Below are 21257 nucleotides of genomic sequence, written 5' to 3' on the forward strand. Positions count from 1 at the left end.
CTCACCGCAGCATTAGTTTCCTGGTCCAGTCAGTGAGGAGTATCTTCCACATCTACTGACCTTAACCAATTCTATATCCTTGAATCAGAATTTGAATGGATTGTGAAATGAAAATGTATTGCCTTGGAGATTTCAGTGTTAAATGCACATTCACATGCTTGCTGCACTTGATTCCTGTAACCAACCCATAAGAAAGCTAGAGCAGCTATTATTAGTCTCTTTTTATCATTATTATGAAACCACTTCTAAATAGAAAAATTAAGGACCATGAATTTGTACAGAAAATCTATTTTTAAAAGAAACACTCGAGTGAAAGCAAAATGTTCACGAGATCCAGGCTGAATTTTCTTTTATAGAAGGAATAGGGTTTAGATGGAAAACATCAGTTTCTGTGAACGTATCTTGCTAGTAATTTACTGGATTCAATCAACACCCAAGCTCTCTGCTATGCTACTTAAAGAAGTGTACACAGGATACAATATATTTACTCACACAATGAAAAAGTTTACAAGTAATGAAGTTTCTTTTCTCTTCATTAGAATAAAGGATAAAAGGAACAGCAAAATTTACTTTAGAAATTAATAGGATATAAAAAATTTCTGTCTAAAATGTGATTCCCAAACCTTTAACAGTGACATATATCAACCAATATGAAGCTTGATACTAGAAAATCTTATTGTAACTTGAAAAATCAATATGCTGGATCTAATAGATGATGTGGACCTAAATAGATATATCATATTAAATCAAATAATATTTAAATGCTTAAAGATCCTCACTAATTCAAAGGCACTGACAAAGAATACTTTGCAACACCAAAGAATCATTTTGAAATGTGACTAGTTAACCCCAATTTATCTGGTTTACAAGTCTGGAATTTTCATGCCAAACGTACCTATATTCCAAACATGGCTGTTTAAGGATATATAAGTTCCTTTACATCAAGTAAGACAGTCCATCTAAATAATCATACAACCAGCTTTCTATTGCCATTCAAAAAGTCTGTGAAAGCAGAAAGCTCACCCTCTCACTGACTTGTTTTAGTGTTTAATAAACTTACATCAAAAAGCTTCCCCTTGGAAAAATGAGAACTTTTTGTTCCTAATACCCAGCCCTCAAATTCTCTTTGTATTGAAATGTTACCTGGTAAATGGGAAGAATTACAAGCCCTTAACTGATGGAAATGGCATATAATTCATGAGAGAAAAGTTAAATCTTATTTGGATCAGGAAAAGCAAATACCCCGTGCCTATCTACTCTTCTGCATTAAAAGTCTATATGTTCAGAAACTTCTGTTTAGTAAACATTTCACAGTCTATTCTTTAAAATTGGATTCTTGGCAAAGCAAGATGTAGATTCCTTACCGTCCAAAATGAAACACCAAGATGCTACCCAAAAGAAAATATTTTTTTCTAAGAAGGTTAAAAAGAAATGTTTGTGCTAATAAAAAGACAGGGAGATAATGAAAATAAGGACCATTGTAGAACAGCAATTTAAAATTATTGATTTAATCATTCGTATGTAGTAGAGGTATTACCAATAGAAATAATATAGCTCAAACAGGCAAGAGTTAAAAATTAGAGAAGCAGATTTTAAAATAAGAGTATTTTATCACAATAGGACTTTCTATACCATAGGAAAACAAATGGATATAAGAAAATGTTTTTAATTATAAGACATAAATAATACTTGTAAATATGTATTTTTTTTCCTGAAAATGCAACAATTAAGTGCAGCAATTTATCACTTATGCTTAATTACACTGTCACCTCTCAGGTGTGAATTTTTTAGTGAGCTGTTTTTCCTCCTGTCCTTCTTCTTCAGTAGGGCTTAGACCACTCATTATTCAGAGACTTTTTCCTGATTATTAGTAAGAATTAATGTGGGTTGGGGCACCTTCGTGGTTCAGTGGGCTAAGCCTCTGCCTTCGGCTCAGGTCATGATCTCGGGGTCTTGGGATCGAGCCCCACATCAGGCTCTCTGCTCGGCAGGGAGTCTGCTTCTCTGCCTACTTGTGATCTCTGTCTGTCAAATAAATAAATAAAATCTTAAAAAAAAAAAAAAGAATTATGTGGGTTGTGTTGATCTGGGTGTTTCAAGACTGGAAGCAGGATTTCAAGACATATACATGTACTTTACTCAAAAAGCAGCCCATCTTTTCTCTTTCTTTATACTCCACCTCACAGCTTAAGTCTCATGTAAACCAAGCTGGAGTGGGAATAGGAGTAAATTTGAGAGAGAAAGAGAGAGAATGCCATTTAAATAGGGTAATGAATCTTCTATAATCCCAGACTCCTTTTTCAGCTAGGAACTCGGTTTCCCAAATAGTGATTCTGTGCACCGCAGAATGGCAGTGATAAGACTGAATAATGCAAAATATTTTTCAATTTCATTCCATTTCATTTTCATCTTGCCTCTATCTCTCTGTACCGTCCCTATTCCTCTGGCTAGCTGCTTTCCAAGATTCAAATGCCCTTACCCACCCTGACCATGGTGAAAGGGAAATGAAAATAGTTCAAAATTTACTCTCAGAAAATCTGTCTCCCATCCCACTCCTCACCCCTTCCTTCTCTTTCCCTCTTTTACCTATCTGCATCTGAGAAAGGGTTTTTAAAAATGATGGTTTGTATCCCACTTGTGAACAACATCTTAGTACTATTCTTCAGACCAAAAAAAAAAAATCATACTTATTTTTCAAAACTACATGGTGAAATAATTCCTACTTTTTGGGTAAAAAGAGCTATAGCATGTATGAACTAGACAAATCAATGTAAGGTGCAAAAGGAAACAACTGAAGTCTTATTCACAGTCTGAGTTATAAAAGTGCATGCCTACAAACCAATTCGGCTCAAAGACAGGACACTTCCCAGTCAGATATGACCATTCTCAAACAAATACTTAGAATTTGGCAGAACTTAATTCTCAAAGGAAATTGCAATGAAAAATAATTATAGCAATTTTAGAGACCTGCTGAATTCATTTTATAGTCAGCACTAACTTCAAGTAAATTACAACAAAAAAATACATCCACAGCTGCTCCGATTCACCGCAGTGTGCAAAAGCACGGTGACATCTGGGTGAAATGCTCACAAGCACGTGAAGCAGTCACCAGAGTCATTTTGTGTTTGAAACACTGTAAAAGGTTAATGAGTTGCACACACAAAAAATTTGCAAGCCAACTCATTAGAACTCCCGTAGATTTCTATACCCTTAAAGGTACTATTCATTTTCCATTTTTTTTCTTTTGTTTTAAATAAAATCTAAAAAGCAGTTTTTACTTTAACAAAAAAGTAGGTTCTGATGGCCTCTGAATTATAATGAAAAGTTCATTAAAACAGAGATACAGATGCGCTAACCGTATACTCAGGTGTATAGCATTTAACTGCCCTCAGTCTGGCCAAGCCAGCCAACACCATACGTAGGCTACTCACAGACCCAGCTAACATTCACTTCTGTGATCACTTCCAGAGAGCATGTGTTTGTTATCCTAAACCTTTCAGAGGAGAACACAAAACAGGACTCTTCTGCAGTCAGCTGGAGTCTCCTTAACCTTCCCACGCCTCCCCAGAAAGTTCAATTTTTCCTTACATCTTTCAGGAGAAGAATTTTTATAATTTTCTTGTATGAGATCTATCTACTTACTTTCCTTTTATTCCTAAGGTCAAATTAAAAAAAAAAAATCTGACCTTCAATTTTATTAGATCTTAAATGAAAGATTTTTGGGGGAAATACTTTTAAAATTTTTATTTCATAAAACTTTTTAAAATCAGTTATATTTTCATATGCTTTACCTTGAGTTCCATTCAATCTTCTTCTCATAGCTGAGACTATTAAAACCTGGAGAAACTTTTGCTGAAAACCAGAAACTTATAAAGTAGAAAAGAAGCTGAAAGGTGAAAAAACTGGTAATAACACTGCTGAAGACCAGTTTGGTGTTGGTGTCCATATTTCTTTAACCTGTTAAGATAAAAAGATGGGCATCAATTGCTTTAAACTGCTCATAAGAAATCTAAATTAATTTTTTTATTTTAAGAATACATGCTTATATTTTTAATAATTTATCTTAATTTAGCACAAATATAAGAATACAAAGAAACTAGACGACTTTTAAGTCTTTATTAGCTATTTGTCATGTATCTTGTATTTGTATTTAAAATAAAAAAGGGAAAAATCATCCTAAATATCTCACTACTATCAATTTTAGAAGGCAAATTTAACAGCATGATTTTTAACATTATCTAAGTCTTAGAGTTTAACATTAAGAGGGCATTTCAAGTACTATAACTGAAGGTATCCTTTTAGTAATATTTTTAATTAAACTTAGGAAATATGCTTCAACTTCCTTATCTATGAAATGAGTCCATTAGATAATTTCTAAGAAACAATAAGGCCAAAAATAATAATAAAACTAAGATTATCTACAATAGCAAAACAAAAAATAATTACACTATAAAAACTAATTGTACAGTGAGACAAATGACATTTAAAACAAAATTAAAATCTTAGGAAGAATACCAACTTAGAAAAGAACCATACCACTGCTGCTGCTTTAGTTAGTATTTAACTTTTAAAAAAGTATTCTGCAATCACACACATCCTCGGACCAAAAATCCTCCATGGCTTTTTATCTTTAAAATAAAAGATTTTTCTAAAAGAGCTTCAGGTTTTAAGGGTAGAGTTAGAAGAACAGTAATATGCATATATATAATATGCATATGTACTCATTCAAAATATGTTTTCCAGCTCACTGAACTGAACTTTATTTGGATCCTAAAAATCTTAGAAACATTCAAACCAAAAGAAAGACACTAAAGCATTTGCTCATATCCAGCAAATATAGCATTTCTAGAAATGGCTCCATCTTTGATACAGCTGACCCTCAAATGAAAAGGAAATGAATCAATACATATTTCCAGCTGCTTAATGTGAAGAAATAAAGTCACCTACTGAAGCCAATTCACTAGAGAAAAACCAAGTCATTGACTGCACTAGCAATAACCCCACTTCATTCCCCTCCAACCAGGACCTTGTAATAAGAATCAGGCTCCCACAGGGCCCCTTCTGACAGAACTTATGTGTCTGTAATGAGTTCTTTCCCCATTCTTTCTTTCTGGTGTGTGTGCTCAGTAAAAATATTGATATTATAATTCTTCTCCATGAGATTCCATTAAATTTATTGCTCATTTACTTTTTTTTTTAATTCAACATGTGTTTTAGGGTATTAAAAATTTAATTTGTGATCTTTTAGCCTAGGTTTAATATTAACCAAATAATACATAAAAGTTTTGTACATAAATTAAATATCATTATAATTCACTAAGTGAAATGTAAAAGGGAAAATGTTTTTCTAAGATTAAAGCAAATGGGGATCTGGAGGCCAGGTGGGCAGATAAATGAAGAAAATGAAACCAGTAACCAGAAAAGAGTGGAGAGTTTAATCTTCAACGTGAGAATGGTTTGCTCTGAAGGGTTCTGTATGTTCTCTGATAGTCCTGGAGGGTGGCTGGACATGAGCTACTTATTTACTTTTGTTAAAATTCAACCTTATAATGTGCATTTGTTTCATTAATGTTCGCTAAAGGTATATTATAAAACATAGTAGGTATTACACAACATTATCCATTTTATGAACTGTTAACCAGTACATTAACAAAAAAACACTGAAATAAGTTGCCATTAAGAAATTCCTCATTCCTAGTGGAAGAACAAACATTATTAAAATGCCTATACTACCGAGGCAATCTGCCCATTTAATGCAATCCCTATCAAAATACCATCAGAAAAAAAAAAAAATACCATCAGCATTTTTCACCGAGCTAGAACAAATAATCCTAAAATTTGTATGGAACCACAGAAGACCCTGAATAGCCAAAACAATCCTGAAAAAGAAAAGCAAAGCTGGAGGCATCACGATTCTGGACTTCAAGTTATATTACAAAGCTGTAGTCATTAAAACAGTACAGTACTATAAGAGACTCTTAATTTCAAGAAACAAACTGAGGGTTGCTGGAGTGGAGGGGATTTGGGGAGGCTATATGCTATGGTGAGCACTGTGAATTGTATAAGACTGATGAATCACAGACCTGTACCCCTGAAACAAATAATACATTATATGTTAATAAAAAATTAATTAATTAAAAAAGACAGTATGGCACTGGCACAAAAACACACATACATCAATGGAACAGAATAGAAAACCCAGAAATGTACCCCAACAACTATATGGTCAACTAATCTTCGATGAAGCAGGAAAGCATATCCAATGGTAAAAGGATAGTCTCTTCAACAAACGGTGTTGGGAAAACTGGACCACTTTCTTATATCATAGACAAAAGTAAATTCAAAATGGACCAAAGACCTAAACATGAGACAGGAAACCATCAAAATCCCAGAAGAGAACACAAGCAGCAACCTCTTTGATTTGGCAGTAGCAACTTCTTACTAAACACATCGCCAGAGGAAAGGGAAACAAAAGCAATAATGAACTACTGGAACTTCATCAAGATAAAAAGCACAGTGAAAGAAACAATCAACAAAACTAAAAGGCAGCCTATGGAATGGGAGAAGATACTTGCAAATGACATATCAGATAAAGGGCTGGTAACCAAAATCTATAAAGAACTTACCAAACTCAACAGCCAAAGAACCAAATAATCCAGTTAAGAAATGGGCAGAAGACATGAATAGACATTTTTCCAAAGATGACACAGATGGGTAACAGACACATGAAAAGATGCTCAACATCACTTGGTATCAGGGAAACAGAAATCAAAACCATGATGAGATACCACCGCATCCCTATCAGAAGGGCTAAAATTAACAACACAGGAAACAACAGATGTTGGCGAGGATGCAAACAAAGGGGAACCCTCTTACGCTGTTGGTGGGAATACAGGCTGGTGCAGCCACTCTGGAAAACAGCATGGAGGTTGCTCAGAAAGTTAAAAATAGAGCTACCCTATGACCCAGCAATTATACTACTGAGTTTTTACCCAAACAATATAATGGATACTGATTTGAAGGGGCACATGCACTCTGATGTTTACAGCAGCATTATCAATAATAGCCAAATTATGGAAAGCATCCAAATGTCCATCGACTGATGAATGGATAAAGAAGAGGTGGTACAGACAGACAGACACACACACACACACACACACACACACAATGGAATATTACTCAGGCATCAAAAGAATGAAATCTAGCCATTTGCAATGATGTGGATGGAGCTAGAGTGTATTATGCTAAGCAAAATAAGTCAGTTAAAGAAAGACAAATACCATATGATTTCACTCATATATGGAACTTAGGAAACAAAGCAGATGAACATATGGGAAGGCAGAAAAAAGAGAGAGGGAAGCAAACCATAACAAACCCTTTTTTAAAGATTTATTTGAGAGAGAGGGAGAGAGAGAGAATGTGTACAGGTGCACAAACAAGGGGCGGGGCAGAGAGAAAGGGAGATGCGGAGCTCAATGCGGAGTTCAGTCCCAGGACCCTGAGATCATGACCTGAGCCGAAGGTAGATGCTTAACTGACTAAGTCACCCAGTCACCCCACCATAAGAGACTCTTAAAGATAGAGGAAAAAAAAAAAAAAAGATAGAGAACAAACTCTGGGTTGAAGGAGGGAGGTGAGTGGGGAATGACTAAATGGGTAATGGGTATTAAGAAGGGCACTTGTGAAGAGCACTGGGTGTTATGAGAAGGGATGAAACACTAAATTCTACTCCTGAAATGAGTATTACACTATATGTTAACTAACTAGAATATAAATAACAATTTGGAAGAAAAAAAAAAGCTCCTCATTCTTTTAAAAGCTAGTTTTTGTTAAGTCTTTGTTATACTGGCTATTTTATATTTTTCACAGAAAGACTTTCATTTAACTGGGGTCTTTGGAGTACATGTTGAGCCTCCCTTTGCAAAAATGTTTCATTTAAAACTAAAGAGCTCCATATAGTCAAGTTGTGGCTTCTATTAAAGGCTCAACGGACAGAAGCTAATTAAATTGTTCTACTCCCAGCTTTGCTTCTTATTAAGCAGCTGCTTGCTTCATCAGTCATGCCAAATGAAGGACAAATCCAATGATTTTTTTTATTCTTTTTATATATTTCCCCCCAAAAAACAAGGCTTCTGGTAGAAATCTAGTGCCACTCTTCATTCACTGAATCAGGCAAGAAGGGGGGGAAATGGATAAAACCAAACAATTCTCATTCCTGACACAGATTAAGAATCTTGGAGAGTTAGGTGACTATTAAGTAGAAGAACACACAGTAAAAATAGGAAAGTATTCGACCTGGGTCACGTACCTCTACATGTGGCTGGGATACTACCCTAGGAAGGAATAGCCAGAACAGAAGTGGGAAATATTTCTGTGGCAATTTACAAGGGGAGTGTCTAGACATGAACTTTACACTGTCATTAGCCCATCTTGATTCACACCCAAGAAACTCTTCCAGAGGCCTCCTGAATACAAATGATACTTGAATGTTTTCCCCTAAGACAGTTTCCAAAGACTTTAATTCAAGCAGTTTTCCTAGAAGAAAAACATAAAAAGGTCTGAAGTACACCTCTCCACCATTAGGTTGTAACAGCCCTTCTCCAGCAGGACTCTCAGAGGCAGGGCCACTCAGCCCTCACTTCAGCTGACAGTTCATCCGACATCTGCCACATGTCCACCAGACCATCCCTGGGCCAGAACTCAGAATACTAAATGGGGAACATGCTTATAGGCCAGTAGGGAAGCAAAGAAACCGATCACCACCACACAGAGTGCCAAGCTCACGGTGCTAAGGGGCTATTCCCTGCTTTCAGTATAGTAACTACCCCGTAGAGAGGACCCATGAACAGTGAGGAGATATCGAGGGTATTCAATATAAACCAACAGGGCATCTTCTCTTCTATTAAAATCCCCAAACCCTTTAATGCTGAAGTGTAAGACTCCGTTCCACCAGTGGAGTCTAGAACTACTGACTTGGGAAAACAAAGGTAACTCTCATTTCCCATGTTCATTATTCCCTTGTAATATAAGGGCTTCCCTAGGGAGTGTGTCAGAATTACCAATGCCTTCTCCAGACACATAGACAACCTCACTCTTTTCCATTCTGATACAACATGAACCACTGCATAGTGGTTAGCAGTAAAAACATTAACATGAAGAGGGAAAGGTCTTCTGGGGTTGTCTTTAAGGGCAGCAAGGAAGGGGAAAGCTGGGAAGAATTCTTCGTGCTTAGGATTCCTCTTCCCATCTTTCTTGAGCTCCCTTTCCTGTTTCCCACACTAATTCCACACACTCACTGGTCTCAAATCTCCAGTTCTCTCTCTCGCTTACAAAAGATATAGTTTCTTATTATTTCACCAAAAAATGGAGGCTGTTGAGCATGAACTCCCTCAGTGTTGCAATGTCTACTACCTCCTCTGCCCCAACCCAGAACCTCTTCTTTGCACACTATAAACTCTGCCTAGGTGTATGCCCCACATCTTCAACATGGCTTCAGCTGTGTGCAACCAAACATCCCCCAGCATATCAGTCCTGGATGGTCACCTTCCCTCCGGATGGCTCCATATGGGCATCCTGGAGGCCCCACAGACTCTATACGATCTGAGCCAAATTTAATCCCAAACCAGTCCTTCCGCCAGGGTTCTGTATCTCAGAGAATGGTACTATCATCCACCACACTTCCCCCATCTTCCAGTCTAGAAGCGTTCAGTCACTCTGGTCCCCTTCCTATCCTTTATTCCCATAATTAATTGACTGCCAAATCTTGGCAGACTAAAGAATAGCAAATGGAGGATAACTTGATTCCAGGAAAGTTCTGGAAGTTCCTCATGACAGCCTTATGAATAATATAAACAAACGTGGCTGGAAACAAAATTAGGTAAATCCGGAACCAGCTGAAAAACTAGAAGCAGCATGAAGATCAGTGATCTGAAACAGACCTGAGAAATATCTCCTGCTATCCTATAAGATTCTCTCTTTTTGGTCTGTTATTAGCAACATTTTTTACAAATATTCACATGGTACTCAATCTGCATCTAATGCAGAGCCGGGAAATATAGCTAATATAATGGGTTAACAGAATCAGGTTTCAGAATTATCTGAAGCTGAAATAGTCCCAATCAGAAAGAAAAAGTATACTAGGAATAAATGTTTTAAATGTTTTAAAGGTCATACCTAAGTACAGGATTTTGTATAATAGCTATATACCACTCCCCAACACACAGGGAAGCCTGAGCATTTTAAGTTACACAAACCAATGAGAGATAATAAAGTAATGAAGATACGAATAACAAAAAAAAAAAAACAAACGTCAGGCTCATTTATAGTCAGCATAAAAGCATGCCTTTGGATCAAGATACTTATCAGTCCTACTTTACTCTGAATTAATCACATACCATTGGGAACAAGATTACTTAGAGAGGACTCAAGAGCATTCTTTAAACATCTTCACTGTGGTGTGGAAAAGTGAAAGAGGGAACTTATTCTGCATTACTCAAAATGGCACAAGTGGGCAAAAATTACAGGGAGGGAAGAGTTCAGCTTAATTTAAGGAAGAACCTTCTAACAATTTAGAAGTGCCCAAGCATCCATCATGGAAGTGGTAAAGGGACCTCAAGAGGGTGGACCCGGGTCTCTGAGAGCACTCTCAAAGAAAGATTCTGGGATTCTAGGACTGAACTGATCTTTGGTATCTAAAAAGCCAATTTTGCATTCAGCACTATATAAGCTTCTCAACAGTCTATCACTTGGGTTTTTAAAAAATCAAAATTACATATGTAGGAAAATAATAAGTACATGTTAACGCGGTGGAATGTACATAGACTTGGTTGCAGGCTTGACACTAAACCTCCTCCCACCGCTTGCTGTGTGACCTGGGACAGATTACTAAATGAGCCGTACCTGAACCTCAGTTCCCTGCAAAACGGCGGTAACAGTAGTAACTTGGCATGGCTGTCATGGGGCATAAACCACATGTCTGCTGGACACTTAGAATAGTACTTGGCATGTGGTGCACATTAAGTTTCTGCTTCCACCATCATCTATCCCCAGTGGCAAGAGGGCATGCAATTGCTGGGTCTGTCACCACTCCAGCCAAGGTCAAAAGACCACTATCTAGCCACGAAGGCCCCTAACTCATCCCTGTTTACATTAGTCAACACACACATGCAGGTGGACCCCACTGCAGAAATCCATCCTCTACCACATGACTCTCCCTGTCACGCTCTTAAGTTCTTTCCCAGCAGCAACCTGACCCAGCCCTTTATTCTGTGCACCTCCCAAATCCTTCCACTAGGCCGCCAGGGGCGCTGCTCCATGCCCAGGAAACAGATCTCTATCCTTTGCCTCTCCTGTGTGCTCTGAGGAACACCCCCTTTCGCAGTGGTCTCAGGTCGTGGCTGCCCGGTCTCCCACACTTTGGAGTCAGGAGGTGGCCCTATGTCCTCTTGGTTCTTCACAGTCTCCTTCAGGCCCTGCTCCTCCAGTCCCCTGACCCCCCGTAAACATCCAGCAAACTTTGGTCCTGCTACTTAGTTATACCACCTCCCCTCCCCTCACTGGTATTGTATTCCAACCTCCTGGACGTTTCCTCCCAGCCAGAGACTTTGGTCTCGTTCACTAGTATCTTCAAGCCCTGATACCATCCTGAATGACTTCTTAACTCTGCTGAAGGTACAGGTTTCCTTAACAACCCAGTCCTTCTTTCCTTCATGGGAAATAGCACCTCTTCCATGCCACCTCAACCACTCATGGACCTTTACTGTCCCATACTCACCATTTTCTGTCTCCACAGTAACATCCCAAGTAGTCCCCTGCTAACTTCCCCTCAAGTGTGCTCAGTATTACAGTATTTTCGAGTCCACTGACTTCTTGGCTCCGTCCCAACCTGCTAGCCCTTTCCTGTGTTTTACTTTCCTCTTTAACCAGCTTAGATCCTTGAGCCCATCATTTCAGTAATACTCTTACTAACACCCTACATTCCCTTTCCACTGCCAAGAGCTGGCAAAACTCCAACCCCAGAATTGCTCAACTATTTACTCAGCAATGAGCCCTAAACAATCAGAGCACTGTTGGGATGTGCCACACGCCAGAAGGGATTGGGGCTGGTGAGTGAGAAAGGGGCAGAGGGATCAGAGGGCCCTCAACACTGCACTGCACTCCCACCTCACTGCCCCAGCTGCTCCTCTCACACGCCACCACTCATTTTCCAAGTCATCCCCATGTTTCAAACCTCTAACCATCCACCCCCATTCCCATCCGACCTCACAAAATTACAGAAGCCAACGTATAAAAATGCAATCACACTATCGACCACACAGATTACCTGCATCTTCACCCAACTGTCCTGCCACCTCAGGCCAACCCCTCCAACAAGTGCACTTTGGATCTAACCTTTCTGGCTGCCTTGGGAATCTTCTGCTCCCCAAGATCCTTTATTCTCTGCAACTAGATCTTTCTATTGGCTTTTAAACAGGCTCAAGTTCTCAGTAGAAACAAAATTCAACAAATCCACCAGCTCTTCTTTAATCCAACAGTTTTCACTCTTGCCCTCTCTCCCCTTCCCCCCATTCCCTTTAAGGACAAAGTTCTAGAAAGGTGTATCCATACTATCATCATTTCTCATCTCTCTTGATCTTTAGCCCACTCCATTCTTGTCCCCACCTTCATTACTCCCCTGAAATAGCTTTTACTAAGGCCAAAAAGGACGCCTACATGTGGCCTTCATGTTACCTGAACTCTCAGAAATGTCAGACATTACTGACGACTTTCTCCCTGTAATACTTCCTTTCCTGTGCTTCCCTAACACCTTGCTTCATCCTCTCTCCAGCCACTAAGTAACAGAACTCCCTAAGGCTCAATACCAGACCCTCTGCTCTCTACTTGTTTCCTATGTGATTTCACCTATACCTGTGACATCAGTAACCACTTACATGCAGAAAAATATCACATTTAACTCTCCATCCCAGATCTCTCCTCTAAGCTCCTGATGTACCCAGCCAACTGCCTACTTGTCAGTATGACAAAGCATTTCAAAGGCATCTCAAACCAAGCTCATGACTTGACCCCAAAACTTCTAGGTTCTTCATCTCACTGAATGGTAGCATTGTACATCCAGATTTCACAGCGAGAACCTAGAAGCCATCCTTTAATAACTTGTTTTCTGTACATTCCTACTATGTGCCATAATCCAATCCACTGAGTCCTATGGTGGAAATCCTACTTTCAAAAGCATCCATTTTTCTCTAGCTTATGACCATCACTTTTCTGGACTGTCAGCAAACCAGAAGACTATCTGTAAACAGACTGGAGGACTCCACGGGAATCTTCATGAAACGCTGCTTCTGATTATGTCACCTCCTCACTTACCCCCAACTTAAAACCTTCAATGGTTTCCAAGAGTTCTTATGAGGACCCTACTTTCTCCAGCCTCAACTGGCACTTGCCCTCACTTGCTAAACTCCAGCTTATGTAACCTTTCTGTTCCTTACAGGTGCCATGTTCCCTGCCTCCACAAGGCCTTTGGAGAACCTATCCCCTACCTACCACCCTGCCCCCCACTCCCAGGTTAGCTCTCATACTTCTTCAGCTCTCGATCAACCCTTCTTCAGAGAGGCCTTCTCCAGGCTTGTGCCCTTATCTGCTCTCAGAGGGCCAAGTCCCTCCCCTTTATAGCTGCAATTTATTTAAAAAAATTTTTAAGTATACTGACATGCAACGTTGTATTAGTTTTAGGGGCACAACATAGTAATCCAACAAGTCTGTATGTTATGCTATGCCCACTACAAACGTAGCTCCCATCTGTCACCAGACAACACTATTACAGTACCACTGACTGTATTCCCTATGCTGTGCTCTTCATCTCTGTGACTTACTCATTTCATAACTAGAAGCCTGTATCTCTCACTCCCGTTCACCCATTTTGCCCACCCCCACCCCCCTCTCCTCTGGCAACCCTCAGTTTGTTCTCTGTATTTATAGGTCTGATTTGGCTTTTTGTTTGCTTTTTTATTAATCTGGTTTTTTTTAGACTCCACATGAGTGAGATCATATGGTATTTGTCTTTGTCAGTTAAAGCTGCAATTTAAATGAATGTCTCCTTCCCCCAGTGAAATATGAGCCTCGTGAAGGTGGGAAACATGGATATTTTTCCCCTCCATCCTCATACCTAACACAGGCCTGCTACATAGCATGTGCTCAGTACATGTCCATTAAATAAAATGATAATAACAGGCATTCATATTCTTACATGGGCTTTCCATTCTGCTGGTATCTCATCAGCAGCAGGTCTTTCATTTTGAAGTACGGTCAGAATATTGGAAAAAGAATATTCTAAATCGACAACTCTTGTATTACAGCATGAAAACATATTTACTTCTAAAGGATCCTCACCTCAATGGCCAAGAGCAAAGAGTCCTGACCGATATTATAAGATGAACTAATACTGAATATGTGTTTTAGTCCATTTGTTTTGCTCTAACAAAATACCACAGACTGGATGGCTTATAAACGTCAGAAACTTATTGTTGCCCATGGTTCTGAAGTCTGAGATCAGGGTACCAGCATGACTTGGTGAAGGCCCGCTTCCAGATCATAGACTTCACATGGCAGAAGGGGCAAGACAGCTCAGTGGGGTCTAACCCCATTCATGAGGGCTCCACCCTCACGACCTCCTCACTTCCCAAAGGCCCCACCTGTTGCTACCACCACCTCTGGAGGTTAGGATTTCAAGTAAGAATTTGCTGGCGGGGGTGGGGGTGGGGGGAGACACATAAACATTTAGACCTTAGCAGTAGCATATATGGCTTCTCCATCCCAAACGCCTTATAATAAATGGTATGTGTTCAAAGGTTTCATAATAATTACAATCTGCACTGTATTTTCACTCTTATCAACTACATAAGTACTTATTTATTGATTTAGCTACATCAGTAGGCCTAACATGTTAAAGTACTTTAAAAGTCTCTATTTGCAAACTGAAAGCTATTTATAAATGAACACATGACAGCAGAAGGCATTTACCAAACCAAAGAAACCAAAACCCTACCAAAAAAAGTCATACCTACACCTTACCCAATCATTCTAGGTTTTGAAATTTTTTGTTTTTGTTTTTTTAAGATTTTACATATTTATTTGAGAGAGAGTCAGAAAGAGAGAGGGGGAGAAAGGGGCGGCGGAGGGGGGTGCAGGATCAGAGGGAGAGGAAGAAGCAGGCTCCCCAGTGAGCCGGGAACCCAACGTGGGCCTCAATCCTAGGACTCTGGGATCATGACCTGAGCTGAAGGCAGACGCTTAACCAACTAAGCCACCCAGGTGCCCTCATTCTGGGTTTTGTTTGCATTTTCATATTGGTGGTACACTTCAATTATCTGTCTAAATGCTCGTAAGACATAATTAACCAGAGACAATAAACCATCCCCCCCCCCAGTAAAGAATAACTATTGCACTACCCACTCTTGTCTTTTATTCATGTAAAACCCATTAAACATCTAATCAAATACCTATAAAGCTCTCAACTAACTACAGTTACAGTTTTTGGGTTTTATTGTCATTACTATTATTTCAATTCTATATTGAGAGCTATATGAAAAAAAATTAGGAAAATTATGCACAGAAAACATTCCACCTCTCTTCCTTTTCTTTTTTTTTTTATTAAAAATATTTTTTTAAGATTTTATTTATCTGTCAGAGAGAGAGAGCGGAGCACAGGCAGACAGAGTGGCAGGCAGAGGCTGAGGGAGAAGAAGGCTCCCCGCTGAGCAAGGAGCCCGATGTGGGACTTGATCCCTGGACGCTGGGATCATGACCTGAGCCGAAGGCAGCTGTTTAACCGACTGAGCCACCCAGGCGTCCCCTCTCTTCCTTTTCTGAGCATCACGTTCAAGAACCATTAGCACTAGTGTGAAAGTCTACGGGAAGCCAGCTACATAAAAGTCAACCTAACTTCCATAAATCCTCCAATATTCATGGTACTGCTTTTTTAAACAGACGCAATGGGAAGAAAATGGACACTAAACCAGAAGAGGCTAAGGAACCCTATATTCATATGATTAAATCATACTCCCTTTCTCACAGATATGATGTTACTTAAGGTCTAACAAGGAACTGCTCATGATGAGAGCAAAGATTTCTCTATGGTTCCTCCCTGTCACTTAAGATACTAAGCTTTGAATAAGGGTATCCTTTATATTTTTCCCATTCCTTCAATCCTTTTTCTTCCAAGAGCATATAACAGAATTCAAATTGCAGAAACACTGTTTGATTCTGTCTGTTACACACGCTGACAATGCAATGACACCTCTTTGAAACAATTTTTTGGATTATAAATCATTTTAATGATAACAAAAAATAAAATATTTAAGGTTATATATTAATCCATCTCTAACCGGCCTTTATTTTCCCCACCATCCTATGTAATAATTACAATCACGGCATGTATGAACAGGAGGGAGGCTGAAATTCTGTTCCCCAGCTGGTACTGTTTGGGGAACCCACTCAGCGACTGTGGGGTGGCCCCATCTTGCTACAGCTCAGAGAACTGTTGTAACAGCTAATTCATATTGCTGCAGGATCTCTTTAGGACAAGATTTCCCTTTTTTCTGTCTCCTTATATTCTATGCTAAATGTCTTCTAGATCTTTCTCTGGTCCCTCTCATCCAGTGTTTTTTGAATTTTCATATCCCAGAGATTCTCCCTGCCCCTCTCACATGTACATAATACTTTCTCTGTATATATTCTTATTCCAACCAGCCAAGAAGATTCTGTAGTCTTCCCTTTTACAGTTTGGTGGTGGGGGTTGGGTGTGGTAGAGACCGATATTTTTTTCCACACAGCTCAGAATCCCCACCAAGATATTCTGGCCCAGCAAGTGGGGGAGAGGAGGGAGGGTTATCCCAGCTTCTTGGGCTCTCCCTGAGAAGTCTTGTTCTTTCAAGAAATAATTTCTCTCCTGGTTTCCCAGAGCATTTGATCAGGTTTCCCTCCTATTACAGGTGTTTTTAATTAGGATTTTAATAAAACGTTTATTCTTATTTTCCTAGCTTATGTTTACTTAAACCTTTTACATGTTCTGGCTACTAACTTCAAAATAAATAAAATGAAATCGAATACAGTTAATCTACGTTGTGTCAACTTTTTAAGTTTTTTGTCTTATTTTTTAATTTCATTTTACACTGACTCTCTGATACGGGATTTGTTTTTGTTTTTACAAAGCCTAACAAGTGGGGCTGCAAGGGAATGACAGTGGGAAAAGGCCACCTTCCCCAGCTCTCCCCACTGCTCTGTTGATTCCTGACCCCCAATGCATTGAGAATTCTCCCCTTAGAAATTCAGTCCGTTTTCTACGATCTTAAGGCTCAGAGTACAGACAGCCCATTTTATTTACTTGGTAAACGTTTTCTAGCATCTCACCCTACTAAAAGCTTTTATAAAGAAGTTTTTGTTTTGCAAACCTAAGAGCTCCAACGACAGCCACTGGATTTTGGATAAATCAGAATGCCTTAAGCCAGGAGACAATAGTAACGGAAAATCATACAAATACAGTACTTGACACAAATAATAAGGGGTTGGAAGGGTGTACAATTTGAGGGCCCATCTTTAAGGAAGTCAACATTTCAAATACAACACACTCCCCAAGCCTTAGAAGAGGTTACTGAGGAGCCCTACAGCAGAAGCAGAGACCAGATGGCACCGTGGCACCTGCGGGACTCGGGAAGAGAAACGCATTCCTGCAGCCAACCTCTACCCAACCTCTGATGTCCTTACTTCCTTGCAATTCCCTTCCTGGAAGGGAGCCTCTTGGCTTGGGACATCTCTTGGCTTTCTCCCAACACTGTGAAGTCAAGGAAAAGCTGGACAGAGCAAGATTTTTCCAAATGTGATTTGTTCTTTTGCTAAAGGAATCACTGCCGAGCAAGCTGGGAAATCAGAACCTAAGAAGACAGGGAGGTCCTTCTTACCTTTGAACTGTCCATCCAATTACCCCTGAGAGAGTCCTTGGGATGCAGAGTGTCTCTCTCTTTTTGCCTGCTCCCCACAGGAACCAGAAACAGCACTGAATGGGTTAAAGGAGCTGAAGAAGAATTTTGCAAATTTCTCTCACCTGTTGAGTCTTAAAATGCATTCCATTCACCTAAGAGAAACCTAGAATCAAATCCTCCTCCCAGGATTTATCAAGTGGCCATGGGCAAGAAGAATATGACCTTTCTGACTTGCAAGTCCTATGAAAGGGGACAAGAAGGCCTATGTTGCAAGACGGTTGTCTGGCTCGAGCGAGATGAACTAAATGTACCCAACACAAGGCTTGGCACATGCAACCACTTGTGATAATTCCTTGTCAGTGTGACACTGCCACTCCTATCACCCAGGGGTGGAGTCTATGTGTCTGACCCCAGGAATCTGGGCCGGCCTTGCACCTGCTGAGAAACGATGAGTAGAAAAGAGGCTGTGAGAGTCCTGGGGCCTCAGTAGGCCTCAGAAGACCTAGTAGCATTGGCCTTTTGCTCACTTGAGTGTTGCTCGAAACCTGCCAGGTAAAGAAACCAGTCTAGAATACTGGAGCACGAGCGATCACCTGGAGAACTGAGACAGCCTGCTGACAGCCAGCACTCAGTACAAGCCACCAGCCACACTGGCAAGCCCACCCCGATTTTCCAGCCCAGCGCACCCTCCAGCTGAATGCAGCCATATGAATGAGCCTATAACCAGCAGGGTAACTGCCCAGCCAACCAAAGAATCATGAGAAATAATAAATCATTGTTTTAAGCCCTTAGGTTTTGGGGTGGTTATTCATGATTACATCAAAACACCACTCAATAAAGGATAGCACTGGTTATCACCTTTTCCTAACCAAGAGATGTTACACCCACCTCTCAAATGGTACCAAGTCACAATAGGATAGGATATTGGGTACCCAGAGCAATGTGATCATTTCCCCCTCCTTTTAACCTATGGCCTAGGGGCCCTACCGCTTGTTTACACCTCTTATCCAGCTGGGACATATGGTGGCTTCAATGAGAAAAAGCCAAGGAGTTTCTAAATTCTGTAGGTGACCTTTCATTCTGTTCCCTAAGGGTCCTTAAAACCCTACCAAGGTACACTGAGAGTGGCTTCTCTTCTCTTCTAATATCTTCCCATAAGATTGCCTTTGTCAGCTGCACTGTTTCCAAATAAACATGATATTTATCAGCATGATGATATATCTGTTTGACACTTGTCAGGCAGCCAAAAAATCTGAACATGGTGGCACGTTCCCCTGAACCATGAAGTTTCGGGTGACCTCAAGGTTAACATTTACTATAAACCTCAAGTTTAAATTCTGGGGAGGTCCTGTAAAAGTACCTCAGCTTGACCCATAGACTTGGTAATAAAGAACTGTTCTGGGACAATGTTCGGAGGTAAGACTTGAGTGAATGTGGCCATGGAAACACAAACCCAGGTGGCTCATGACACTTGAACTTCCCCAGCTTCACTAAATAAGGTCACACCACCCCAACCTGTAGATCTTGGAGTCCTGCTGACACTCTCCTATGGGACAACCCGGTAATATTGGAGAGCTCAGAGAAGTGCTCGAGATTTCTTGGAATGTTGGCTCAGAGCCTCTCTCACTCATGGAGCTCATCAATGTGAACATGTGCCATCCTTCCTGTACGGCCCAACAATAGACTTGTGCATGCGTGTTTTTAAGAGGAAAATATTTCATCCGTTGTTATAGTTCTGATACATTGGTGGTGGCTGAGAGGATGGTGGAAACAGGTGATGGGGGACTTGAGGAGTGCACCTATTGTGACAAGTGCCAGGGGGCGGTATGGAAGTGTTGAATCACTACACTGTACACTTGACACTAACAGGACACATTGTATGGCAACTGGAATTTAAATAAGGTCTTTAAAAATAAATAAATAAACAACCTCACTTCTTGCTTTGTAAGTTGGAAGCCTAGAAATCCTGGGCAAGTGGGTTCTACTCACAGAAATTCTACTCAAATGATATAGTCGATACTACCTTATAGAAAAAAATTGTCTAAGAACAATACCAGATTGCTGTTTTCATCTGTCCTCTTATAGCTCTCTTTGGATTAAACCCATGAACTTCCCTCTCACCCTAATGACCCTTCATTGAGGATTTGCCAAGGCATGAGACCCCTGACTAGCACGGAGGAACATGGTATGAAACAGCGACATAAGGCAAGGTCACTAGGTTTTGCTGTACAACACTGGGGACGTTGTTGAGAATGCTGGCCATTGCAGATGCAGTGTTTTCTGGCTGAAAATCCAAAGGGGAAATTTCTCTCACCTCCTAGAACCAGGAACAGATGGATTTCTCCAATCTGGTTTCTCTTCGGGACACCTTGAAGCTCGTTTTGGATTACTTGCTTCTTCTCTTAGGCTGCTGGAATACTTATAGCCAGAACTTCAAAGTACACTAACCAACTTCACTCATAACTCCCTCTTATTTTCCTTTGGCTTATATTTCTTTCTCATCCTAAATTTACTGTATCTTGTCCTATTGCGTGCATCTTTGTAAGCCATCCCAAAACACTTTTGGAATTGGGTAGGTATAAGTAAAACTAAAGATACTATCAGCAACGTGTATGCCTAGTTCCCCTACTCCAGATGATGAGCCCTGGTCAGCAAAGGCTGTGCACCGCACTGCTAGGAAATCCTTAGACTGTCCAGTGCTATCATTTCACTGCTGAATGGATATTTGGGGAATAAAATGGTAGAATAAGTAAATTTTGACAGCACTCTGTTAACTGAATTTTAAAATAGCGGTCTCCTAAAGATTTCATCTTTTATCCTCCAAACAGGAATGTGTCAAAGGAGGCATGTACAAGGGTGTTTCCCACAATATCAGAAGCAGCTCTCAGGGTCACTGATAGGGGAATGATGAAATATGCTGGTGCAGCCACACTATCACAGGCTAAACAGACATTTAACTAAACGAGGTGATACCAAAGGGCATTCACCCATCACATGCTATGGGGTGGAGGGGAAAAAGAGCAGGAAGTGAAATAATACATTTTTCGTAAATAGCTAACTGGCTTTTTTGACATTTGTAGAGAAGAAGGACTAATTGGCTGTATTTGGGAGTGAGATCAGGGAAAATGGGAGCTGGAGAAAAGGAAAGAAGTAAACTGTCATCTTCTTGAGTATTGGTTATTTTCATGGTTTTTCTTTATGTTGTTTATAACAAGAAAGTTTCACTTTTGTAACTAAGAAATAAAAAACACTGAAGAAAACATGCAGTGACTTCAGGTTGTA

The 21257-nt window shown here is 40.0% G+C and overlaps 1 protein-coding gene across 8 annotated transcripts in view; it reads right to left on the bottom strand.

Annotated features, from left to right (window-relative positions):
* LOC308340832 (TLC domain-containing protein 4-like) overlaps positions 1–21257 on the bottom strand; it is a 112851-nt gene that overhangs the window by 52055 nt on the left and 39539 nt on the right. For all 8 annotated transcript variants that reach the window (XM_080800243.1, XM_080800244.1, XM_080800242.1 and 5 more), the window contains exon 2: positions 3792–3957. In XM_080800243.1, coding sequence (XP_080656369.1) covers positions 3792–3946 — 155 coding nt within the window. In that variant the 5' untranslated portion in view covers positions 3947–3957. The remainder of the gene's footprint in view (positions 1–3791; positions 3958–21257) is intronic.

The sequence above is a fragment of the Martes martes genome (genome assembly GCF_963455335.1).
Source record: "Martes martes genome assembly, chromosome: 4".
Classification (NCBI taxonomy): Eukaryota; Metazoa; Chordata; class Mammalia; order Carnivora; family Mustelidae; genus Martes; species Martes martes.